The sequence below is a fragment of the Phyllobates terribilis genome, unplaced genomic scaffold, assembly GCF_046119375.1.
Source record: "Phyllobates terribilis strain yellow unplaced genomic scaffold, ASM4611937v1 Scaffold_1__5_contigs__length_1240528914, whole genome shotgun sequence".
Lineage (NCBI taxonomy): Eukaryota > Metazoa > Chordata > Amphibia > Anura > Dendrobatidae > Phyllobates > Phyllobates terribilis.
In genome coordinates, this window is record NW_027362761.1 from 861,094,634 (window position 1) to 861,119,892 (window position 25,259).

The 25,259-nt window shown below is 36.9% G+C and overlaps 1 protein-coding gene across 5 annotated transcripts in view; it reads right to left on the minus strand.

Moving 5' to 3' along the window:
• Positions 1 to 1,338: 1,338 nt before the first annotated feature.
• Positions 1,339 to 25,259, minus strand: part of PPP3CA (protein phosphatase 3 catalytic subunit alpha) — a 302,955-nt gene continuing 279,034 nt past the window's right edge. For 3 of the 5 annotated variants that reach the window (XM_073639032.1, XM_073639038.1, XM_073639059.1), the window contains 4 exons: positions 24,159 to 24,243; positions 14,741 to 14,838; positions 6,811 to 6,840; positions 1,339 to 3,224 (listed from right to left, as the gene is read on the minus strand). In XM_073639032.1, the coding sequence (XP_073495133.1) occupies positions 3,028 to 3,224; positions 6,811 to 6,840; positions 14,741 to 14,838; positions 24,159 to 24,243 (410 nt within the window). In that variant the 3' untranslated portion in view covers positions 1,339 to 3,027. The remainder of the gene's footprint in view (positions 3,225 to 6,810; positions 6,841 to 14,740; positions 14,839 to 24,158; positions 24,244 to 25,259) is intronic. The other 2 variants (XM_073639045.1, XM_073639050.1) reach the window with 1 other exon arrangement.

Consider the following 25,259-nt stretch of genomic DNA (forward strand, 5'->3'; position numbering starts at 1 on the left):
TGAATCAGAAAGAGGTGGCATGCCTGAAGATTGATGATGATGATGATAACAAACCTTTAAACCTGCTCTAGTTTTCTGTGCAGGCAGCTAGATTGTTATTATTTAACTTTATTTCTATGCAGGGGATTTGGAGTCATGTTGGAGAAATAGAGGCTCAACCACTATAAACATATACATAATAAATTACACTATGTTGAACGGATAGCTTTATAATGAGATAAATCAAAAACAAAGTTTTCCCATTAAAAAAAATGTACGAGAATAAAAACAACTCATGGTTACAGAGTTCAGTTTGAGAATGTTCCTATTGTCAATCTGCTAAGGGGTAAAACACGAATATCCTAAACTGCTCATGTGATATCCATCAGTCACAGATGAACAGAAGTGGTTTTGAGGAATATGATCACACTAGATAATTTTGCTTCAAAGCTAAGTTATATAATAAATTGAATATTAATTATTATTAATGTATATTTAATATTGAATTTAAGATTCTATTTCCATTCTCAAACTGCTTTCACATTTCTAAAACTAAAGGATTTTATAAAACTATAATGAATTTGCAGAACTTTAAATCGTGTGAATATAAAAAGATTATAGAACCCTTACGTGCACATCAGTGCACATTCGTGACCTCCAACCAGATCGATACAGATGGAACAAGTTTTTTTTTTTTTTAACATCATGCATTGCATTAGCACTTAGCAATTTAAAGGAGTTTTTATACTCAATTTGTAAGTTACTTTTTGCTGTGGGTTCTATCACTGGGAACCCCATTGATCACAAGACTGGAAAGGCGGTCAAGCATGCACATGGTTTCTCCACTTTAAGTCTTAAAGATTGTCGAGGTAGTAGATCGAGTACAGCGCTTGACCAATGCGCCATTCACATGTAGCACTGAGGACCCCTGTTCTCGTGACCACTAGATGTCCCAGAAGTAGCACACCCAGCGATCATCAACTTCTCAATTTAAGAGCTGTAATTTTGATACAACCCCTTCAAGTGGAAGTAAGCTAATCACAGAACGCCCACTATTCAGAATTGAAATCTGTCGGAGAATCTGGCAACAAGTGTTAAATTCCCTTACAATGCCACCACATGTAACCACTGAGAACAACAGGCTGTAACATCATGCAGGGCATTTCGGGATCCTCCAATGCAAGATAGTGAAAATACTTTTTAAAGAGCTGCTCCCTAAATGATTGAAATGGCTATGCATGAAGAACTCCATTTTATTAATATTCTAAAATACGATTTGAAAATGGGCTTTCAAAAACCAGACAACCTCTTGTATCAAAATGATGGAAAAATTGTGAGAAAAAGACCAGGAAACAAACAGCTACTTAACTTCATGCACATTTTATTGAGTAGTAATATAAAAAGCTTTTTTTGTCATTGTTACACGTGCATGCTTCGATTGCCAACATTTCAGAAGTCAAATTACAAAGGCAAGGCTGTAGGCTGTAGTGAATTACTTGGGCACTTAAACAATTGTTAGAAAATATCAATGGACTTATTTGATCCAATCCAATTTTTAGGTTTCATTAGGAGTCAGTAATAACTTGTAACTCATAATATAAAGGGGGACTAAGTGAAAAGAAGTACACATTTGTGGCACATGACAAAACATAACAGAATGACCAAACTATTGTGACACTAACAGTTATCATGCACTTAAAGAGTTCCACATGTAACCACAAACTTATTTTAAATTTCACAAGTTCTGCTAAACATGCTAACCATATATATGTGTGCACCAACAAGCGTATGTTATAAAACATTAAGAATATTCCTCTCCTCTTTAGATTTTTTCAAAGCTTTTTCTTGTTTGATTACAAAATTTCAAAGGCATTAAGCGTTTTAAGAGAATATAAAGTATGCCAGTATACATACATTTCCAGTATAAGTCCAACCACTAAGCGCATTACAGTCCCATACAGGCCTATACAGCCGTTTTGTCTTAAAAACATGCATAGGCGTATTTTTTACAGAATATAGAATGCTTTTCACTGCACTTAATATGGTGTCTTGTTCACTATACTTAAAAATGCACCACTCATAAATATTAAAATTCAGCAAGCCACAACCAATACTTTATTTACCAAAAAACCTTAGATAGAACAGCAAAAAATAGAATGGATATCATATTTCCAGTTTTGCTTTTTAAAAGAAAACAAAAAAAAGAAAAATAATAATAATAATAATTAAAAAAAAAAAAAAAAAAAAAGATATTCACTGCCAAATAAGTGAGCTAAATATTCTATAATAAGGGCATTCAAGCACAATAATGTAACCTGAGGTAAGCATAATCTGTACAAAATTAAACTTTCCTTTTTGGCATCTTTTACAATTTTCAACATTCTTACATTTTTTTTTTTGTTTCTATATATATATTTTTTTAATTTTGCCATATGTCATCCATTGCCAAGGCAATACAAAGTCTGTGTCCCAGCACCGGTGGCGTTAAGACAACCCATATAAATGGTGTGTGAAACCAATACACTGTTGGAGGTGCTTGCAATTGATTAAACAGTGATACAAAGCATGCACCTCCCACAGAGCGTAGAAGGGAAAGCGAGAGTAATAAAACATCATCAATAAATAGTCCTTATTCTTGTTTGCACTTTATGTTAGAAATGTTGTAATGTCTAGTTGTAGTTTAGAGTTGCAAATGTAAACATACAATATAGTTCATAAGAAATTAGACAATTATGTATGTTCAGTAACTAAAAGAAGGCTTTTCTGTAATATAACTACAGGTTCCCAAGATCATTGGAAAATATGTTCTATATAGGTAAGCAATATCTGTGTGTATGTTTTCTACAAGCATTTATAGGCATATCCAGATGAGGCTAGAGCCCCCATTAAAATAGATCTCTCTCAAGATGACACTGTAAACTGAATTCAACACCAACCCCAAGAGTAAGTAGCATTTACCCAAATCAAGATCACCCATCTGCAGATGAGCGGCAATCCCATCATGCTGTGCAGCTACAAAAAAAAAATATATGAATAGACAGGAAGTGGTCACTGGATATTGCTGCTGTTACTGCCATTGCTGTCAGTGCCATTGGTCTCTGAAGAAATAGCCTTGTTGATAGAGTTAAGATTGGCATCTGAAGGCATAGCGTCTCGACGTGGTGGCATCCTTTCGTTAATGCGATCCAAGCCTTTGGCTTCTTCAAAGCTAGTGATCTTATGCTGCGGCGAGAATCCTTTGATTGCTGGATAAAATAAAATGCAAAAAAGGGCAAAAATATAACGTTAGTAGAAAATCAACCTTTGGTAGCAAGTGATAAATCAAGAAAACTTGCAAACGTGTGATATGGAGTGGAAAAGAAAAAATCTGGATTGAAAACTAAAACAGAATGCCACTGAAACAAAAGAAGATGAAATATAGTACTATCCAGTTGAGTTCAACTCACAGGTTATGTCAAGTCATGCAACTAAGAACTTATTACTAGATTTAGCTAATTAAAAGAATATTCAATTATCCCCTGAACTATGCAGTAAAGAAAATGTAAGCTTATGAGTAAACTTTTTAACTAAGAAGTTGGCTGAACTACTTTACTGATCACAAGTGCGCAGCAACAAGGCAAACCGCATACACAAAACCAAGTGGATTTTTAGTAAAACCTCGCTCATCTTTTGAAGCTAAAACATTTTAACAGTTGATTAACATTATAATATAAAAAGGCATGCTGTTAAAAAAAAATATATATATCTAAATACAAATTCTAAAATCCATAAAAGAAATGGAGATAGAATAAAGCTTTGGTGAAGCTGAAATATATCTAAAAAGGAACAAAAGGTGAGTTAATAATATCAATAAGCCACAGACTGTTATTATACTAACAAATATTCCTCATATCAATCTAGGTTGTCCATAATACCAGAAAGTGAGATAATCTAAGTGGTTTTTGAATAGAACAGCCTAAAAAGTACAAACCTACTAATTTATTATAGAACTAATGAAATCTGCCATTAATATAAATTGGTAAATGAGGCATTCGTAACAAACATAAAACAACCACCTTAAAACACGTGACAGTATGGTAAAGTAGGCTATAATGTCACTTCTGGTTATAAAGTATTATGCTGAATCTTTTCAGCACACCGCCACCACGTCCTACAGTAAAATTAACCATCCTTCAATTTAGTCTATAAATCCATACAAAATATGCTCAAAATAGGGTACTGCATGTCTTGTGAGCCAATGTTCCTCAGTCTTGCTACTTAAATTTGGAGGAAAAATGAATGGAATAAACTTTTAGTGATGCTTTTCCCAAAGTATTACATATTTTGCCAGACTGATTAACATTAAGCAAAATTAACCTATAAAAATGACAGTGTTACAGATTGCTACTTGAGATGAACTCCCGTGGACAATTCTCCAAATAACCTATGGCTATTTACACAAAAAAAAAAGGGAAAATAAAGATCAACATAAAAAACTCAAAACAAAAGCAAAGGAATAACAAAATGGATGAATGACCCCATTGTTTTATACATCTCATGTTAATGTGAAAGCACACATTAATTAAGTCAGGTTAAAAAGCATGGAAGGGACAGAATGGAAGAAAAGCAAAGGCCATATCAAAGCTTCTTAGACTACCTCTCACTTTCCCAACTACAACAAGAATATATATACGTAAGGCAAATGAAGACCAACATAGTAGGTTTAATCAATTGTCAACTTCAGTAGGAAATTTGTTGATTGCTTGAAATGCCGACTAAGATTTTAGTTAGAAATATTTAAAACACATTTTAGAATTAGAAAAGTTGAAGTTGGTCATGCATTTGAAAATCCCAGGCCGGGGATTTCAGAGAGGAGTTGAATGGTGTTTGTGAAATTATAGATTTCTAAGAGCAAAAGCCTAACTAGCCACAAAGTGCTCTTCTAGGTTTGCTGACCATACACGGGGACCAATTGACTACACGGCTGTAATGTACGTACAATGGAACAGTATGAAATCATTTCCTAGAAATATTCATCTCAGTTCTATTCATTTTATCCATACACTTTAGATATTGTAATAGTGGATTCTCAACAGGTTACTTATTTTAGTGTAGTAATAAAGAAAAAAAAAACTATCATTTTAATTTGGTATCTGACAACACATTATGCATGCAACCATTTTTTTATTTAAAGAGGTCGTCCACTATTTTTTCATTGATGACATACCCTTAGGATCGGTCATTAATGTCTGATCAACCGGGGTTCGACACCAGGCACCCCCGCCGATCAGCTGTTATCGGTGTCGGCGGTGGCCACCGGCCGGAAGTACTCACCTGCCAAGTTGCTCCATCTACTTGTAATGGCTGCCGCAGGGTACTACACATCTGTTTCCTATTGATTTGAATAGGAGGCAGATGTGAAGTACAAAGCCCCAGCCACTACAAGTAGACAAAGCAGCTCGGCAAGTGATTACTTCCGGCCGGCAGCCGCCACCGATATCAGATGATCAGCGGAGGTGCCGGGTGTCGGACCCCGGTCAATCAGACATTGATGACCTTTCCTAAGGATAAGCCATCAATATAAAAGTAATGGACAACCTCTTTAAACATGATGAAAACAATGATGGGTTTTCCATTTTATGGTTGTTAAAATTGAAAAATTGTCTCCAGTACATTTGAATTCATGATTGTCATTTAAGTTCTACATCCTCAAATAATATATTTATCCTACAAATACATATTCAAGAACAAATCTGTTTATACTAGAAGTTCCTAATGTGCATATGTGCTACTTGAAGACATGAAGAAGCAAAAAAAAAATAAAAAAAAGTTTAAATTTCATGGGAAGATTTTAACAAGGTATAGATTTGTTTTCCCTACAGAACTGACTTACTGCCGTTTAGTAAATGAGGCCCAGAAAGTGTTAGCAATTTGCACCAATATTATACTACACACAACACAGAATCACATAAATCACACAAAACAGCCAAACTGGGCAACACAATGCACACTGCAAATTAGATTTTGCTGGTAGGAATAGACAATTCCAACATAAATAACAGCTCTGAGGGCTGCTATTTAGAAAACAGTTGTATTTTCTCTCGCTAGTTCATTTCAAAAATTGTAGTTACCGTATTGATGATCTTATTCTGGGATAGAAATTATTAATAGTCGTCCAATTTGGAGAAAATAAAGACATTAAACTTGTGTTCAAGAACAAAATACAACTGAAAATATTGTTTTAAAGGGGAACATTTGTGGCTAAGAAAAATTCAGAAAAAAAGTTTTTGGTTGTTTTTTTTTTTAATCCAGTATATATTTTTTTGCTTCATTTATGATAAAATCCAACAGAATGAAAAAAATAATCTAGAAATAGTCATGGGCAAATTTGTTTTGGTGGCTTAATAAAAGCACACAGTAAAGTTGTGTTAATATTTGCTTATGTATAAATCCAGGCTAAAATTTGACTAACAGCTCGATTTTGAAAAGGGGATTATCTGCATATTGTGTAAAGTGAACATACCATACTGTTATATAATAGGCCGTTGAAAAGTCACTTTACAGAGATGCCAATTACGTCAGATCTGTTAGGTAGGTGAATTTTAACACCTGCTCCACTTTCTATTGCCTTGATGAAATATGTGGTTGGATGGAATCGGGAAACATGATAGATTAATGGCAATAGCAAACTGTAGATTTCCATTCCCCTTTAAAGCAAGCACGTTTGGTTAATACTTAGCCACAATCGTTAACCCAACACCCACACACTTTTTACAAGCTACAGCAAAATGAATACACCCAGCAGGTCCCTTATCTGCTGCGAATGCAACAGAAAGGGGGCTTGCCAATTACCTTCATCGGCCTCTATAGCCTCAACAGTAGCTAAAGAGAAGAAAGGGTAGCAAAATGGATGAGAAAAATGAGCAGAGGATTTGAATTCTTACGAATAAGTCAGTGAGTAGCAAAGGAGCAGGTGAACTATGTTACGGTAAGTGCTAGACTTGATTTGCACAGAAGACGACATAGACGCTACACAGAAAATAGGCTGAGCTTGGCAATTGTTTATTATTATTTTGCAGCTTTTTCCACTTGGTAACTGTTAGATGTATAAAAACAAGATACCCAGGATCAGAAATACAGGGTTCACATTCATAAGAGATAAAAAAAACACCCACAAAGCATCTGAAGAGACACCATTCTCCTTATTACCAGACTGGGGCCACGTAGACATCCATTGTTTAGTACATTTGTGAAGATAAACTGAAGAAATCATTATACCTACATCGTTTACCAAGAAAATATTTTTCAGAATGAAGAAATATGGAAAAAAATTGATTGGATTTATCAATACAAACCATGAAAAGAAATGCTGTCCATGACATCTTGGAATCAGAAATATGTAACAACACAGATTTATATGCAAACGTCCTTATGAGGTCTATTCCATTTGTCACCATATTCCGTACAATGAGATTCAGACTGGTCATACATAGAGGCAAGGGAAAGAAGCAAGACCTTGAGCATTCATGTGTTATTATTTCAGCTTCTACAGGTGAAGGAGTTGAGTCTGTAGATTGTGAGGGTCCTCACATTGGAAAACTGGCATGGTGATAACAAGGTAGTTGAATAAGAAAAGAAAAATATCTTGAATTACTTTCTTAGCTTGACAAATTCTGGTTTTGTGGGGCCAAGAAGTAAAAGTAAAAAAAGTTGAAGGGATATTTATGAAAAAAAAAATCCTTGTAACTACTTTGCTACCTTCTTATCAGCTCAGCAGAGAAAAGAAGAGCTACATTTTCTCTCCAATTTCAAAATTCTGCAGAACCTTTTGTGACTATTGATATAAGACTTGCAAAAAGTGTCAGACTACTGGTATCATACACCATATAGTAGAACAAAATATTGGGTCTACAAGGAAAAATTAAATTCTACTCATTACAGTCACGTCACTTCATATTCTCCAGACCTATTTATTATTCGCCCTGTCCAAAGTGCTGCAGAATTCTGCAATTTTTTTTTTAACACATATGCTTGTCTGGTCAAGCACCTGGTCTCCCTACTTAGACAATCATCTTTCTTTGCTATACTGCAGAGTAAACAGGCAAGACTCATTGTCTTTGCCCATCTGCTCCATTTACTAGACCCTGAAGCCTAGTTCTAAGTATCAGAAGACCCTATCAGCAGTGGTCAAGATCATCATTTACCCCTAATCACATGTAGGTTTCATATAAAAATAAGACAATGAAAGGATTGTTCCAAATTCTGTGAAAATTCCAAAAATGCAAGAAACAGAAGAGATTAGATTTACCTGAAAAAAAATGTGATCTGATGGTTACATTGTCCAATGTAACTAAACTAATACTACACACAGAGTTGTACTGGTAATATCTTTTAATGTGGATATTGAATAAGCATCAACAGTGCAAAGATAAAAGATAAGTGAACTCCTGTATTAAAAGGAATCTGTCGTCCCCCAAATTATTATATGTGCAGGTGACGCTTTGAAAGACAAGTCCAGCAGTACCTTTACACGGCCAGTCCGAGCGTCCGTTACTGAGAAATCAGCGCTTGAACAGATACACAAATGAGGCTTTCTCTGTGTGGAAGCTCTTTTCAAGCCTCTGTCACTCCGGCTCTAATTCACGGACATGGTCTCCTCCTGCTGAGTGACTTATAGCCCTATTTCTTGAAGATACATAGCAAAGGAGCTGTCAGTCGAGCAGGAGGAAGCAATACTGGGCAAAACACATTTGCGGAAAGAAAAGGTCTAAAATTGATCTTTAACGTTGGATAAACAGAGTAAATGTTCAGCAGAGAAGTCTGTGGCTAAAGAGACATCAACTGGTTATTTAATTTAGGTGTTGACTTACATTTACTCCCTGCAATGTTGATGTTAGGGAGTATAATTGTGTAATATCTGTCAGTAAGATTGCGTTTATATCTGCAACTTATGCAACAACCAGACCAAATTTTATTAAGTAATCAATGCCAAAATAAAGGAGTACCAAAGGGTATTCACTCAGTTTTTCTAGCAATGATAAAGTAGTTTAAACATTTTCATTAAAAAGCGTTCACCCCCAAAGTTTGAATGCTCTAATGGGAAAGAATCCTCTTTTAAATGAAATAAACTGCACACAAATTAAATCTAAAGGGCGCTTTTGTCCAATTTTTGGAATGCAACATTTGTTATTCACTGCAAAGTCAATGTTTATATTTTTTTAATGCATTAACCCCTTAAATACATGGCTGATTTTTGCGCAATTGTTTTTTTGCTCCATTTCCTTTTTCCAAAAGCTTACCAATTTTTCAGTTAAAGGGAACCTGTCACGTGATAAAAGGCAATTAACCTGCAGATATGTGGGCACTTAACTTGCCCAGCATCTGCACTTAGAGCCCCGCTGCCAGGTGGAAATGAACTTTATTCCATCCAGCAGCGTTCGGTGTTAAGTGACAGCAGGTGCGGGTCCAGTCATTGCTCTGTGTATAGAGAGCGGCAGCTGTAATTATGGCCGGCTGTCAGTCAGTGTCAGGGGCACGGCTACAGCCGCTGCTCTCTATACACAGAGCAGTTCCCGAGAGCACCGTGTCGGCGCCAACCAGGTGACTGAATGTTAAACACTGCCAGGAGAATAAAGTTCATTTCCTCCCGGCAGTGGGGCTCTAAGTGCCGGCGCCAGGCAGGTTCAGAACTCTATTAATCTGCAGGTAAATAGCGTTTTTTCACGTGACCGCTTCCCTTTAAGAAAGCTGTATAAGTGTTTATTTTTTAAGGGACAAGTGGCAGTTTTGAATGACACTATTTATTTTACCAGATAGTGTAGTGAAAAGTGGGAATAAATCCAAGTGTACAAACTTTAATTCCTCCAATGCTTTTTGGGTTTTGCTTTTAAGGAGTTTTATGATAATTACCTGACAATTTGATTCTCCACAACAATACATCTATAATTATAACAAACTTGCTCAGATTTTTTTTTTTTTTTTTTAATGTTAAGTTTGCAAAAAAAAATAAATTGGTTTGTATCTATGTTTGCTGAGACCTGTAACTTTTTTATTTTTTCATCTGTGGACCGGTGCGAGGACTTGCTTTTTTGGGTGCGTGGCAAAATGATGTTTTCATTCATACTATTTTTGGATATTAAAAATATTATGCACATTAATATATTTTTTTTTTTACAGCGTTTACCATGAGTTAATTTATTTTATATTTTGATAGACTGGACATTTATGGAATACCAAATGTGCTTATTTCTTAATTTGAATGGCTTTATTTTAATTGGGGAAAAAGTTTGCGATCAAAATTTTTATATCATTTTTTATTTTTAAAAACCTTTTTACTTTACATTTTTAGTCCCCTTAAAGGACTTTAACTTGCAATAATTTGATCACTTATACTATATATGGCAATACTAAAGTGGCTGGGCTTCAGAGGAATAACAAGATTGCAGCTGCAGGGGCTTTCAGAAGGTCCTTGGCTGCCATGGTAACCCATTGGTACGGCATCTAAACTGGTAACAGCAGCGATCGGAGCTCAGATCCGACAGAGAAAGATACCGGCTACATCTACGGCGTTTAGAGAAGGGAACTCTGCTGCTGAGCCCCCTTATCGCTTGCAGACACCAGCACTGACATACAGGTTTATCATTCTGTGTTATGGAGTTAATAAGTCTCTAAAGCAGCCTTTTTTTCCACGCTAAACTCCCGGGTGATTTTCCGTTTTTTCATTGTCGTTTTTTTATCCCCATTTTCCAAGGGCCATAACTTTTTTGTACTCCTGTCCACATAGCCGTATGGGGCTTGTTTTTTGTGGGACGAGCTGTACATTTGAATGACACCATTCATTTTATCTGTTTACTGCTAATTTTTGACTCTATTGGTAAGCACAATTCTGGCAATATCAAATTTCTATGGTTTTATTTTTATCTTATTATTTTTGTAAAATTAATACACTAGTTAATGTACACTTTGAACAAAAAAAAATCATTTGTTTTTGGGTCTGAGAGCCATCATTTTCACAATTTTCCCTAAGAGGAACTGTATGAAGATTTTTTTATTTTTTTAGTGACTATAGATTTAAGCTATAGATTTAATTGGTGCCATTTTGTCATATGTGCAACTTTTAGATCATTTTTTATTCTACTCATTGGAAGTCACAGTGAAGAAAAAAAAAAAACAGGGATTACAAATTTGTATATTTTGTTTCTAAACACTGTTTTCAATGAGGTTTAATTGTCATGACGTAATTTTTCCGTAGTGTTTTTAGATTTCGCTTCTTTTACATAAGAAATTTTTTTTCTTTTGGTCACCATATTCTGATTCCGATAACTTTATATTATTTTCTTGCTGTGTTTCATTAAATATAGATGTATGGGATCAAAGACAAATTGAAAGCCATTTTTCAAATAAATTATCACAAAGGCATCTAAAATTTGTAATTAATTAAATGGAATCAAACCATGTCGCAGATAACCCATGGTCCGATGAGACCAAGGGTGGCCCGAGATGTGATGAAGACAGCAAAAGTCATCATTCAGCAGGCATACCAACCATGATGCACAATTCTGGCAGCATTGAGCCTTGGAGCTAATGAGGCAAAAAGAGTAGCTCAGAAAGTCAAGATATTTTGCCTTAAAACTGAAAAGAAAGATTAGATTCGCAGGGGATCCCTGATATATACTATTATGCATTTTTGACAATTGACGTACTTGAAAATATTGCAAGCTTTGATATGTATATGTCTAATACAGCCTTACTTGATTTTTGGACATGAACAATAAATAAATCATAGAAAACATTTTTGTTCATTTAATAAGTGAAGAACAAGAATCTTTCTGTACATTACAGTGAATATAATCTACAACGCCATAAGTCTTACCGCAAGCACAAAGATACAGGCAAATAAGTAAAAGCACATTTTCACCCGCTTCCAATCTGGTTTTACCATACACATTGTAATGCAAATAATTTTCACCGATGAACTATAACATTAAAACCACCAGCCTAATATGGTGAAGATGTCCATCATGCCGCCAAAACAGTTCTGCAAGACCACTGAATGTGTTTTGCAGTATGTGGCTTTATGCATTAGAAGCAGGTCCTTAAGTAGTGTTAATTGAAATGCGAGACCAACATGGATCAGACTTGTTTCTCGAATTCCCACAAATGCTCCATTGTGTTAAGATTTAGGGAATTTAGAGTCTAGTCAACACCTTAAAATTTTTGCCATATTCCTTAAATCATTTTGCTTGAATTTTGCAGTGTGGCCAGTGCCATTAAGGAATAAGCTACCATAAAGGGGTGTAATTGTTAGGGAACAAAATGTAGGTATGTGGTAAGTTTTAGGTTGCAGTCACACGGCTGTAGACTCTCTCATGCGAAACAATCAGAACGATTACGCTAATGTCACTTGGATCAAACTCTGTCAGCGTTTGATCCGAGTGTCACCTTAGTGTAATCGTATTCTCTCGGATGAGAGAATTTTAGCACAGGTGCATAAAAGACGGAGAACTTAATTTGTCCAATTTCTCCATTTTCTGTGTCCATGGTAATCGGACTTCACTCGGATGACAAAGTTTCACACACCCCCATAGATCGCTGTATGCTGCGATGGTTTTCTCATGCCAAATCGGCATGGGAAAAAAAGGGCTGTTCGGCACTGCCCCATAGTATAACGTTGGTCCGTGTGTTATCCGATAAAACATTGGATAACACTCGGCCGTGTTATACGCCAGTGTGAGTGAACCCTTAAAGTAACATCCAAGTAAATGTTAGAGCCCAATATTTCCTAGTCCAGACCATCCTGCTGACTCTGCCGACTAGCCTACTTCCCATAGAGCATACGGCTGCCATCTATTCCCCAGGTACGTGATGCATATGCAGCCAACTGTTCACATTATGAAAAAAGTGAAAAAGAAAATGTCAATTTATTAGACCAGGCCAGAGGTCAGTATAGACTCTCTAACCAATCTGCAGCTATGCAACACTATACACAGGAAGCTGCAATGTAGTGGTGTGTTTTGGTTTCAGTTCTATCACAGCCAGCATTAAAGGGAACCTGTCACCAAAAAAATGCCATCCAATCTGCAGGCACCATGTTATAGAGCAGGGGGAGCTGAGTAGATTGATATATAACCTGTGTATCAATCATTAATCCTCTGCTCTTTCTGGAGTTTTCAGTACACTGGGCAGTCCTATCAGTGTCTGACAGCTGTCTCTATCGGCACAGCTATACAAAGAACGCTGTCAGTCACTGATCGGACCGTCCACTGGACCAAAAATCCCAGAAAGAGCAGCAGAGTAATGACTGAAACTGGTCAGCATTTTCATGGTGACAGGGTCCTTTTAAATCTTTCTGCAATTTGAGCTTCCTTACCTCTTCTGTGGAATTGTACCAGACTGGCTGCACTCATTCCCCATGCACATTATGCGGTCATCAATTCACCAGATGTTCTTTCTCGGACAGGTTTTGGTGAGTACTAACTACTGAAGACAGGGACAGCCTACCAGACCCATCATTTTGGAAAAGTTATGACCCAGTGATCTAGTCATTACATTAGACGCTAATCCTTAGCAAAGTCACTCAGATCCTTATGTCCTTATGTTTGCTCAGTTTTTCTGCTTTCATTAACTTCAAGAATTTACTGTTTTCTTGGTACCTAACATATAAACCTAGACATGTGCAATTGTAATGAGACAATGTTATTCACTTCACTTGTCAGTGGTTTTAATATTATGGCAAATCGTTGTTGAATATCATATTGCTGTACAAGTGTTTCCATGGAGAAGGTCATATTAAGGCAGTTATTCCCTTTCAATTAAATTTCTCTCCTGGCTGCAGTTTGCTATAAAAAAAACAAACCACGCTGTACTCTTCTTCCTCGGTTCCAATGGTGAGTAACCACAGCTGTTCCTGGTGTATGGCATTTCCAGCGGCGGTGACATCATGTCGACCGTGCAGCAACCAATCAGTGAGCTCAGCAGCTGAACGGGGCGCTACATCTACACAGGCACACCCCATTAGAGCCGGTGAGCTCACGGCCAATGCCAGACACTGGGAACATCGGTGAAGACTCGCTTTTAGACCCAGAAAAGAAGAGTACAGCGTGTCTTTTGTTTGTTTTTTCATAGCAAACTGTAGCCATGGGAGAAAATAAATGGAAAGGGAACAACCCCTTTAATTAAATAATAGGTATCAGTGGCCTTTTACAGAAGAAACTCTTAAACACACTATATAATAACCCCAAACAGCCTTTCACGCAGGTTATGAAAGAGTTACTCCATCTAAGCGCATTTTGTAAGATCATTTATGACTACTGAGACAGACCAAGCTTGGGACATATATAAATAAAAAGTTAGAAGACAATCATAATCGCCATAAAATGCAGTAAGTTGTTAGAACTTGAGACAGATAGACGCCAAAGTGTTTATGAGGTATGGATGTCCATATGAGCTCTGGAACATCTAAAACTACAGTATTTTAGTTAAGGTTTGTGAAATTCCTTAGATCATAGAATACATACGGTGTGACTTTCCACACTTGAATAAGGAAAAAAGTAAGATATCAATGCAGCTTATCACCTTTTCAACAGCGTATTTTTCGAATAGGATTTTAAGATTTAATTAGTTTTTTATCAATATCACTGCTAGTTAGATTTTAATTTTTTGTTTGTTTAGAAAAGATCTGTGTTTTAGCAATTTATGTAATCTACATTGAAATTACTAAATACATTCTGAAAAAAAAAGTAAGAAATGTCCTTCACCATGGTGCACATTAAACATTTCTTACCGCTTTGGAGTGATGGTTTGCCTCCAGAAAGAACTCCACTAGGCAGCATTCCAGTGGGTGTCAAGCCTTTCAAAGTCAGCACACTTTCACTCTCTTCTCTGTTCAGGGAAATAAGAAAATAAAAATATGAATAAATATAAGTGGCTACGGGGTCCAACAGACATCCTCCTATCATCATGGAAGCAACCCTCCTAAGCCATCTATATGGGCATGAAGGTCATAGCAAGCTGAATAAAATGATACCTTGTTATCTGACATCTTTTTCCAGAGAGATCCACACTTTTCTTGTAAATTAGCTGTTAAGATCTATGGGCAGGACATCCCCAAAAATCTTCATCCACAGCTAATTTTAAATAAAGGGGATAGTACCAGTATGATCCATGTATTAACTGACAGTCTGCTCTCTAGATTTAAATGTCACAAACTGTTAACTCCCCTTTCATGTAAAATAAGCTCTTAGGGAGATCAGAGTCCGGCCCATACATCTTAATAGCTCATTTACATATTAAGAAAAACGTATATTTTTCTGGACTAAGACATCCAGATCACATATCACATGTTATTCCGCTTCCTATGACCTAGATGCCCGCAGATACAGCTTAGGAGGGTTGATCTCGCTGACAGATTCCCTTCTAGACTTGTATATGAGTTACTGTGTAATATGTGAATACAACAACCAGTCTTTAAGATATTAAATGTAAAAACAGGTTTAATAACATCACCAATTATGTTAAAACATACAAGTTTGTTAAGTCTTTTACCATTTTCTGATCAAGGCAACATCTGGTTGATTCTAAAGGGTAATTTAAGCTATCTCATGAGGTATGCTTCTTAACAGAAATCATGACTACTTATTGTTATACTGCCTAGCCTTTTATATATATCAAAAGGACTGTATAGTGCTGAGAATCGGTCAGGATACAGAGACCTTCACCAAGCAGTCCAAACACTGCTCTGAAGTATGTAGCTCCTGCGTGAGCTAGGCACACAGGGCAGTGAATGTGCACTATTAAGTCTATATGTATGTACACCGCTAACATACACACGTGGTCAAAATTGTTGGTACCCCTCGTTTAATAAAAGAAACATCCACAATGGTCACAGAAATTACTTGAATCTGACAAAAGTAATAATAAATTAAAAATCTATGAAAATGAACAAATGAAAGTCAGACATTGCTTTTCAACCCTGCTTCCACAGAATTTAAAAAAAAAATAAACTCATGAAATAGGCCTGGACAGAAATTATGGTACCCTTAACTTAATATTTTGCTGAACAATCTTTTGAGGCAATCACTGCAATCAAACGATTCCTGTAACTGTCAATGATACTTCTGCACCTCTCGACAGGTATTTTGGCCCACTCCTAATGAGCAAACTGCTCCAGTTGTCTCGTGTTTGAAGGTTGCCTTTTCCAGTCGGCATGTTCCAGCTCTTTACAAAGATTCTCAATAGGATTTAGGTCAGGGCTCATAGAAGGCCGCTTCAGAATAGTCCAGTGTTTTCCTCTTAGCCATTCTTGGGTGTTTTTAGCTGTGTGTTTTGACCTGAGACTGAGATCAAGCTTTCCTAACATTGGGCAGTACATTTCTCTCTAGAATCCCTTGATATTCTTGAGATTTCATTGTACCCGGCACAGATTCAAGACACCCAGTGCCAGATGCAGCAAAGCAGCCCCAGAAAATAAGAGACTCCTTCATGTTTCACAGTAGGGACTTTTCTTGATATGCTTCATTTTTTCGTCTGTGAACATAAAGCTGATGTGTCTTGCCAAAAACTTCCATTTTTATCTCATCTGTCCATAGCAAATTCTCCCAGAAGTTTTGTGGCTTGTCAACATGTAGTTTGGCAAATTCCAGTCTGGCTTTTTATGATTTTTTTTCAACAATGGTGTTCTCCTTGGTCGTCTCCCATGAAGTCCACCTTGGATCAAACAACAACGGATGGTGCGATCTGACACTGATGTTCCTTGAGCTTGAAGTTCACCTTTAATCTCTTTAGAAGTTATCTTGGGCTCTTTTGTTACCATTCGTATTATCCATCTCTTTAATTTGTCATCAATTTTCCTCCTGCGGCCATGTCCAGGGAGGTTGGCTACAGTCCCATGGATCTTAAATTTCGGAATAATATGTGCAACTGTAGTCACAGGAACATCAAGCTCCTTGGAGATGGTCTTATTACCTTTAACATGCTTGTCTATAATTTTCTTTCTAATCTCCTGAGACAACGCTTTCCTTTGCTTCCTCTGGTCCATGTTGAGTGTGGTACACACCATGTCACCAAACAGCACAGTGAGTATCTGTAGCCCTATATACAGGCCCACTGACTGATTACAAGATTGTAGACACCTGTGATGCTAAATAGTGGACACAACTTGATTTAACATGTCCCTTTTGTCACATTATTTTCAGGGGTACCATCATTTCTGTCCAGAACTATTTTATGAGTTTAATTTTTTTTTTTAATTCTGTGGAAGCAGGGTTGAAAAGCAATGTCTGACTTTCATTTATTCATTTCCATAGATTTTTAATTTATTATTACTTTTGTCAGATTCAAGTTATTTCTGTGACCATTGTGGGTTTTTCTTTCATTAAACGAGGGGTACCAACAATTTTGAAAGTTGTATTAAGGTGTTCCTAGGGCATATTATTACTTTATATAATAGACATTTGGCTAATTAACTAATTCATGCATATATGCACCTTTTTTCTTATGATATCAGATTATGTTTTAGAGGCTGCTGCATTGACCAATTGTAGTATAAACATGTGGTCATTATTATTGTGATTTGTTTAGGCTTATCCTATAAACATTAATAAAGTATTCTGACCTCATTGTTTACAATAATATTTATAATTATCTGTTTATTATGCTAATCCTGCACAAATTTAAAGCACCAAAATTGTCTTTATTAGTACCTTTCCTATTTTATGTGTTTTTAATTATGTATGAATAAAAGGTATATTTTATTTTTATTTATTTGTCACTTTCAATTCTTGTCAGGTACAATCTTGCGACCTGGTAAATCTGTTATAACTCCTCTACAACAGCAGTGCAGAGATGCCGGATGCAGACAGATCAGTGATTTGAACCTCCAAATGCCACTCTATTGAGGAGAACAGCAGAAGATTATCCTCTGCAATATGCATCAATAGAGCAGCATTTGAAATTTCACATCACTTGTCTCTCAGCAGTAGACAACAAACACAACTCAACTAATCTCAGCCCCTGAACACAGAGTCCCAAACTGCAGTATAGCTCTTCTCTCAGCCCCGTGCATAGAGCCCATTCTGCAGTAGATTGCTTCTTTTAGCTACCAGCACAAAGGCACCACTGCTTCTTGGTATGAGCTCTCTGCACAGCAATAAAAGAGGCTTCACCGGATTCAGTGACATCATCACTCACAGTAGAAGCTCTGTCCTAGACACAGCACAGCTATGCTGACAAGATGCTGGCTGAGAGACAGATTGTGGTGTGCAGGATCGATCAGGGCCCCAGGAACTACAGGAAGACTCCAATGGCAATTGAATGGTAAATAGAACCGGTAGAGTCATCTTACACGCTTTGCTCACACTTTAAAAAACAAGCAATAGTGCAGCATATTTTTCTGAAAATGGTCTTGAGCTAAAATTTGCATCTGTGCTTCTGCCAGAAAACTGGAGCAAAGAGCTTAACGAGGACTAATAACCAAATGTAACCTTTTATTAACCCTTTCACAACATATGACGTATATGTGTCATATGTTGTGTCCCAGAGCCCGCATCGTTCCCGACACACGACGGTTGATTTAATCAGTCATCATGTGCCTTTAACAGCCGCAGGTGGAGTGGTGCTCTGCCTGCGGCTGTTAACCTGCTAAATCCCACTGTCAATCTCTGACAGCAGCATTTAACACACTCCGACAGGGGTATAAGTCAGTCCACGCCCCCGTCGGAACACCCTTGACATGATTGTGGGGCACTGATAGATTGCCATGACTGCTGGGGGTCTGTTGATGACCCCTGTGCCTGTCATTACTGAAGCATTGTTATGTATAGCACAAGCGATTGGATTGGATTGGATTGGATTGGCTTCAAGTCCCCTAAGTGAACTATTAAGTACAGTAAAAAGTTTTAAAAAAAAGTTTTTAAAAATATGAAAGAAATTAAAAAAAAAAAAAAAACACAAAAAGTTCAAATCATCCCATTTTTGCCCCATTGAGAATAAAACAATTAAAAAAAAAGTCACATATTTGGTATTGCTGTGTTCAGAAATGTCTGATCTATCAAATTATGGAAAAAAATCCGATTAGTAAACTGCATAACAAAAAAAAATAAAAATGCCAGAATTATGTATTTTTTGGTCACAACATTGAGATGAAATGCAATAAGAGACGATCAAAACATAGTATCTACACCAAAATAGTATCAGTAAAAATATAAGCTCAGTGCGCAAAAAATAAGCCCTCACCCAGCCCCAGATCCCAAAAAATGAAAACGCTATGGTTCTTGATTTTTTCATACAAATTTCCGATTTTTTTTTCACCACTTTGATAAAAAAAACAAACAAAAAAAAACAAAAAAACAACAACTATACATGCTTAGTATCTGCGTAATTGTACTGACCTGGAGAATAATATTGTCAGGTCAGTTTTACCATATATTGTGCATGATAAATAAAAAAAACAACAAATGTGGAATTGCACTTTTTTTTTGCAATTTCACTGTACTTGGAATTTTTTTCCCCATTTTCCAGAACACTATATGGTAAAATGAATGGTGTCATTTAAAATTATAACTCGTCCCGCAAAAAACAAGCCCTCATACAGCTATGTGCAGGAAAAATAAAAAAATATGGCTTTTGAAAGAAGGGGAGGAGAAAACAAAAAAACTTAAAATGGCTCAGTGGTAAATAGGGTAATAATTAACTAACGCATTTATTTATACATGTTCATTTGTATTATGTAAGTATTAACTGCTACGAGAGTGAGTATCTAACCAAACCCTCCTTTTTATAGAACCATTTCTGTTCAAAAGCGTGCCACCATGGTGTTGATGACATCTCAGTGATATCTGTGTATCAATGTCGGTACACTTGCTGTCTGCGCTACACAACTTGATATTTCGATAAGTGGAAAGTTGGCGTCGTTTAGTGAAGAGATTATGGGGAATAACAGACCAGGTTACTGGAGTGCTAGAGTTGCACTTTATTGGGATAGGCATCGTTGCGCTTCACTGTGCATTACGGTAAATGTCATAAACACTGTTTTCTGCTCTAATCACTGTTAGATCAGGTAGCAGTGCGACAGTCATGCTGAGTGAAGCACAGAGGAGCGGTAGTGACACCTGTCCTAATAAGGTGAAAACATGGCCCTCCCTCTAGCGTAACGATTCTCCATCACTTCACAGCATTGAAAATATCTCTCTGCTCTAAGCAGCAAAATCTAATTTGTGAGATCATACTGTTCAGGGAAGAAAAATTACTTTTGGTGCAGTGGAGTGACGCAGTGCTGGTTGGCATGCAGAAAAACCTCTGGTCTGGCTGCCTGGCGGCGACTTTTGATGGAATATCAGCAATTTGTATCCATACATGCACAAGTTACATGGTATACAAATTAATCTCCCTAATTCTTTTCTTTACCAATTATCATTCCAAAAGATCATTATTTTTTTGTATCCCTGATGTAAATTAAAAAAGGAGGGCTGAAATTAGGTGACTTTCTAATTGAAGTGAAGGTACTCTTTAGTGAATCTCCACCCTGTGTTTGCTTGTGTGTATAGTCACAAGAATGCGGCACAGGTACTTACCGTATATTATTTTCCACCAGTGTAAATGTGGACATCCAGCATTTTAAGAAATACCTGCTAAGGAGCTTGTCAATATAACCTCAAATAACCTGATTTCTTTTTAATGGCAAACTTAATTTTCCTGTCTAGTTTCATAATTTTCCAAAAGATCAGCGTGTTCTAGAGGTCAGAAAATCCACGCCGGAACAGTTTTAAAATCAATTACGAATCCCGCTAATTAAACATTTTGCCTACGATATTCTGGGACAAGCCAACTCTGTGTTAGAGATGTGAAGAGAGAATTTATTACTACAAGACTGTTGTTTCACCAGCAGCCCATCCATAGAACGCTGTATTTGTAAGTGCAGATACACCGCCATGAGAAGCAGGAGTTGAAAGCTGTGTTTACACCTGTGATGACTGGACCTATGTTCTTGGCTTTGCTCCCAGAATAAATTGGAACATAATGCCAAGCGAGACCAAGGACCTAAAATAATTACTTGAGAGCACAGCGAGAGGAGGCTTGGAGGAAAGAGACAGATAATCTAGCCATGACCTCAAAGTAAAATGCACAGGTTATTGCTTACAAGATATCTATTGTGCTCAGGGAATCTGCACAGCCGGCTGTAAAAGCATCCTACAAAGTTTAGAAGTAGTGACAAACCCGTTGGCCCATTCTGTTGCTCACTAAGTCCATGACACCTTCTCAGATGCCATGATGTAATAGTGTGTGCTGTAAATTGGCTCCAGCTTGCCAGATAAAAATTTAGATGGAGACAATAATATGAATTTGTAGATGGCACAAAGTAAGGTGGGTCAAATCCATATTGGAAGCTTTATTCAGGGCCTTCACTGTACATTCCACCAGATTTTCTGAAGCCACATATTTTGTTTCCAGTAAAATCATGGACAATGATGGAACCCTAGAGACCTAATTTTGCATTAATGGAGTCAATCTATATGTTTTTTCTTGAATTCTCATTTTTAAATCCCATTGGAGCAGAGTGACCTAAAGGAACATACATCTAACTCAGGAAACACAGCATGTCCATGCATTACAAAGACACCTCAATGCTGGGTTCCCGGCTACATGACACTGTTCTACATATATTCAAGAAACACTTTGGCCAATGCAGACAACTTGTTTAAAAGGAATACTCTAAGCTAAACGGATACACTGGGCTGATTTATCAATACTGTCATCTTCTTACACAGGGCAAGCACTCTTAAAATGCACCAGATTTATCAGACTGGCTCTTTTTTTTAATAATTTGGTATATTTTTAAACTCTCCAGTCTAAGTTTAGACCACCTATTAATTGGCCTACTTTGTACCACAATTGTGACACAATTTTGTCACGCAATGTTGCAGGTTAGGCAACAAGCCTTTAAGGAAGGACATGTAATTTTTCAGTCTCAGAGATCTCATTTACAGTTAGGTCCATATATATTTGGACAGAGACAACATTTTTCTAATTTTGGTTCTAGACATTACCACAATGAATTTTAAACAAAACAATTCAGATGCAGTTGAAGTTCAGACTTTCAGCTTTCATTTGAGGGTACCCAGATTAAAACTGGATGAAGTGTTTAGGAGTTTCAGCTACTTAACAGGTGCCACCATGTTTTTAAAGGGACCAAAAGTAATTGGCAGATCAAATAATTGTAAATAAAATGTTCATTTCTAGTAATTGGTTGAAAACCCTTTGTTGGCAATGACTGCCTGAAGTCTTGAACTCATGGACATCACCAGACGCTGTGTTTCCTCCTTTTTGATGGTCTGCCAGGCCTTCACTGCGGTGGTTTTCAGTTGCTGTTTGTTTGTGGGCCTTTCTGTCTGAAGTTTAGTCTTTAACAAGTGAAATGCATGCTCAATTGGGTTGAGATCAGGTGACCATTCAAGAATATTCCACTTCTTTGCTTTAATAAACTCCTGCATTGCTTTGGCTTTATATTTTGGGTCAGTGTCCATCTGTAGTATGAAATGACGACCAATCAGTTTGGCTGCATTTGGCTGGATCTGAGCACACAGTATGGCTCTGAATACATCAAAATTCATTCGGCTGCTTCTGTCCTGTGTCACATCATCAATAAACACTAGTGACCCAGTGCCACTGGCAGCCATGCATGTCCAAGCCATCACACTGCCTCCGCCGTGTTTTACAGATGATGTGGTATGCTTTGGATCATGAGCTGTACCACTCCTTCACCATACTTTTCTCTTTCCATCATTCTGGTAGAGGTTGATCTTGGTTTCATCTGTCCAAAGAATGTTCTTCCAGAACGGTGCTGGCTTTTTTAGATGTTTTTTAGCAAAGTCCAGTCTAGCCTTTTTATTCTTGATGCTTATGAGTGGCTTGCACCGTGCAGTGAACCCTCTGTATTTACTTTCATGCAGTCTTCTCTTTATGTTAGATTTGGATATTGATAGGCCTACCTCCTGGAGAGTGTTGTTCACTTGGTTGGCTGTTGTGAAGGGGTTTCTCTTCACCATGGAGATTATTCTGCGATCATCCACCACTGTTGTCTTCCGTGGGCGCCCAGGTCTTTTTGCATTGATGAGTTCACCAGTGCTTTCTTTCTTTCTCAGGATGTACCAAACTGTAGATTTTGCACTCCTAATATTGTAGCAATTTCTCGGATGGGTTTTTTCTGTTTTTGCAGCTTAAGGATGGCTTGTTTCACCTGCATGGAGAGCTCCTTTGACCGCATGTTTACTTCACAGCAAAACCTTCCAAATGCAAGCACCACACCTCAAATCAACTCCAGGCCTTTTATCTGCTTAATTGAGAATGACATAACCAAGGGATTGCCCACACCTGTCCATGAAATAGCCTTGGAGTCAATTGTCCAATTACTTTTGGTCCCTTTAAAAACAGGGTGGCATATGTTAAGGAGCTGAAACTCCTAAACCCTTCATCCAATTTTAATGTGGATACCCTCAAATGAAAGCTGAAAGTCTGAACTTCAACTGCATCTGAATTGTTTTGTTTAAAATTCATTGTGGTAATGTCTAGAACCACAATTAGAAAAATGTTGTCTCTGTCCAAATATATAAGGACCTAACTGTATATGTATAAATAAATGTGTGGTCAGTACAAAGTACTGGCACAAGACTTATTCCTTCCAAAGACAATACTAAGGACCAGGGGGCACTCATTATGGATGGAAGAAAGGCAATTCTGGCAGATAAATAGGAAAGGGTTCTTTACAGTCAGAACAGTCATACAGTGGAATGCCGACCACAAGAGGTAGTGATGGCCGACACTATAACAGCTTTCAAAAACGGGCTGGATGATTTCCTCAGTGCACAAATTGTGGGTTACAGTTAAATTAGTGACAAAAATGTATAATTTGTAGGAGAAAGGTTGAACTTGATGGACCTAGGTCTCTTTTCAACTTATGTAACCACGACACTTTAAAAAAAAAAAAAAAAAAAGAACATTAAATATGGTGCAAGTTAAAAAATAAAAATCTGAATATTCGTGATGCATGATATTCTAAAAATATGTTCTACAATAAGAAAAAACTAAAACAAATGATACAAAAAGTATGAATATGCAAAACATCTTCTGTACAGTTTCTCTACAATATACTGGAGAAAATATTGAAGGAGGAAAATAAAGGAGAGCAAAACAAAGATGTGATTTCCCACCTCAGTACACTGAACACTCTTGCCATTTTCCCAATAGCACGAATCTTGTTTTTAATCACTTCCTTACGAGCTGCAGCTGTTGCTCCTGTAATTAATACAATTAAAAGAAATGTCAATCATACGAACCCATGTACGCTTGTGAATACATTCTACATACATGCTGCTTGGAAAAAATGGAAATTTATATATAGTAAGAGCATGACGATAGATGAAAATCAGTCAAGCATGTCTGTAAGACAGACAGAACACAAATCCCGTCATTTTCCGCAGAAATAGGAAGATACTGTTCAAATTACGTATTTAGATACTGATGATGGCACACCACCTAATTTAGACTTTAGTACATACAAAGTGTGGCATATGTATCAATAGTGCTGTAAGACAGAAAAAGGGCCTTCTATCAAACTGGCGAACATAATACAATTTGTATACATCCTAGAAAGGTATACGTCCAATCCCCTCATGTCTTGTAATGTATGTACTATGGTCTGGAATAGGTTTAGTTTTCAATGCAATGACAATGCCACCAGTGTTGCCAACTTGACTCTCCTTTTTTCTGGACAGCTTATCAAAAAATCACGGACAGACAATGTTTTTTGTGGACACATTAGAAAACCGTAGTAAATAATTATGATTATAAGTGATATCCACAGCCCATAATTTTTGCTATGTAGACATCAGCTGCAATCACAGTAAACTGGTGATAATTACAGTCCAAATAATCTGTATAACTTTCTTCAGCTTTAAAAAAAAAAAAAAACCTTACATTTTTTTCCGGACAGGGCAAAAAAGTGCCTTATTTTTACGGACTATTCTGGTATTTCTGAACGGCTGGTAACCCTGAATACCAGATATTTTGAGGGTATACAATTTTTGCCTGTTTTCATGACATTTCTTCACTAGAGGCTAACTCCCAACTCATGGAAATAATTAAATTCTTCTAATCACTACAAAATACCATAAGAAGGAGATGAAAAACATTTTAAAGTAAAGCTTTAGGCTATGTTCACACACATTGTGTTTTTTTCTGCTGCAAATCTGCTGCTAACTTTCCTCTGGCAGGAAAACAGATGCTTTAAAAACGCAGGTTTTGATGCGTTT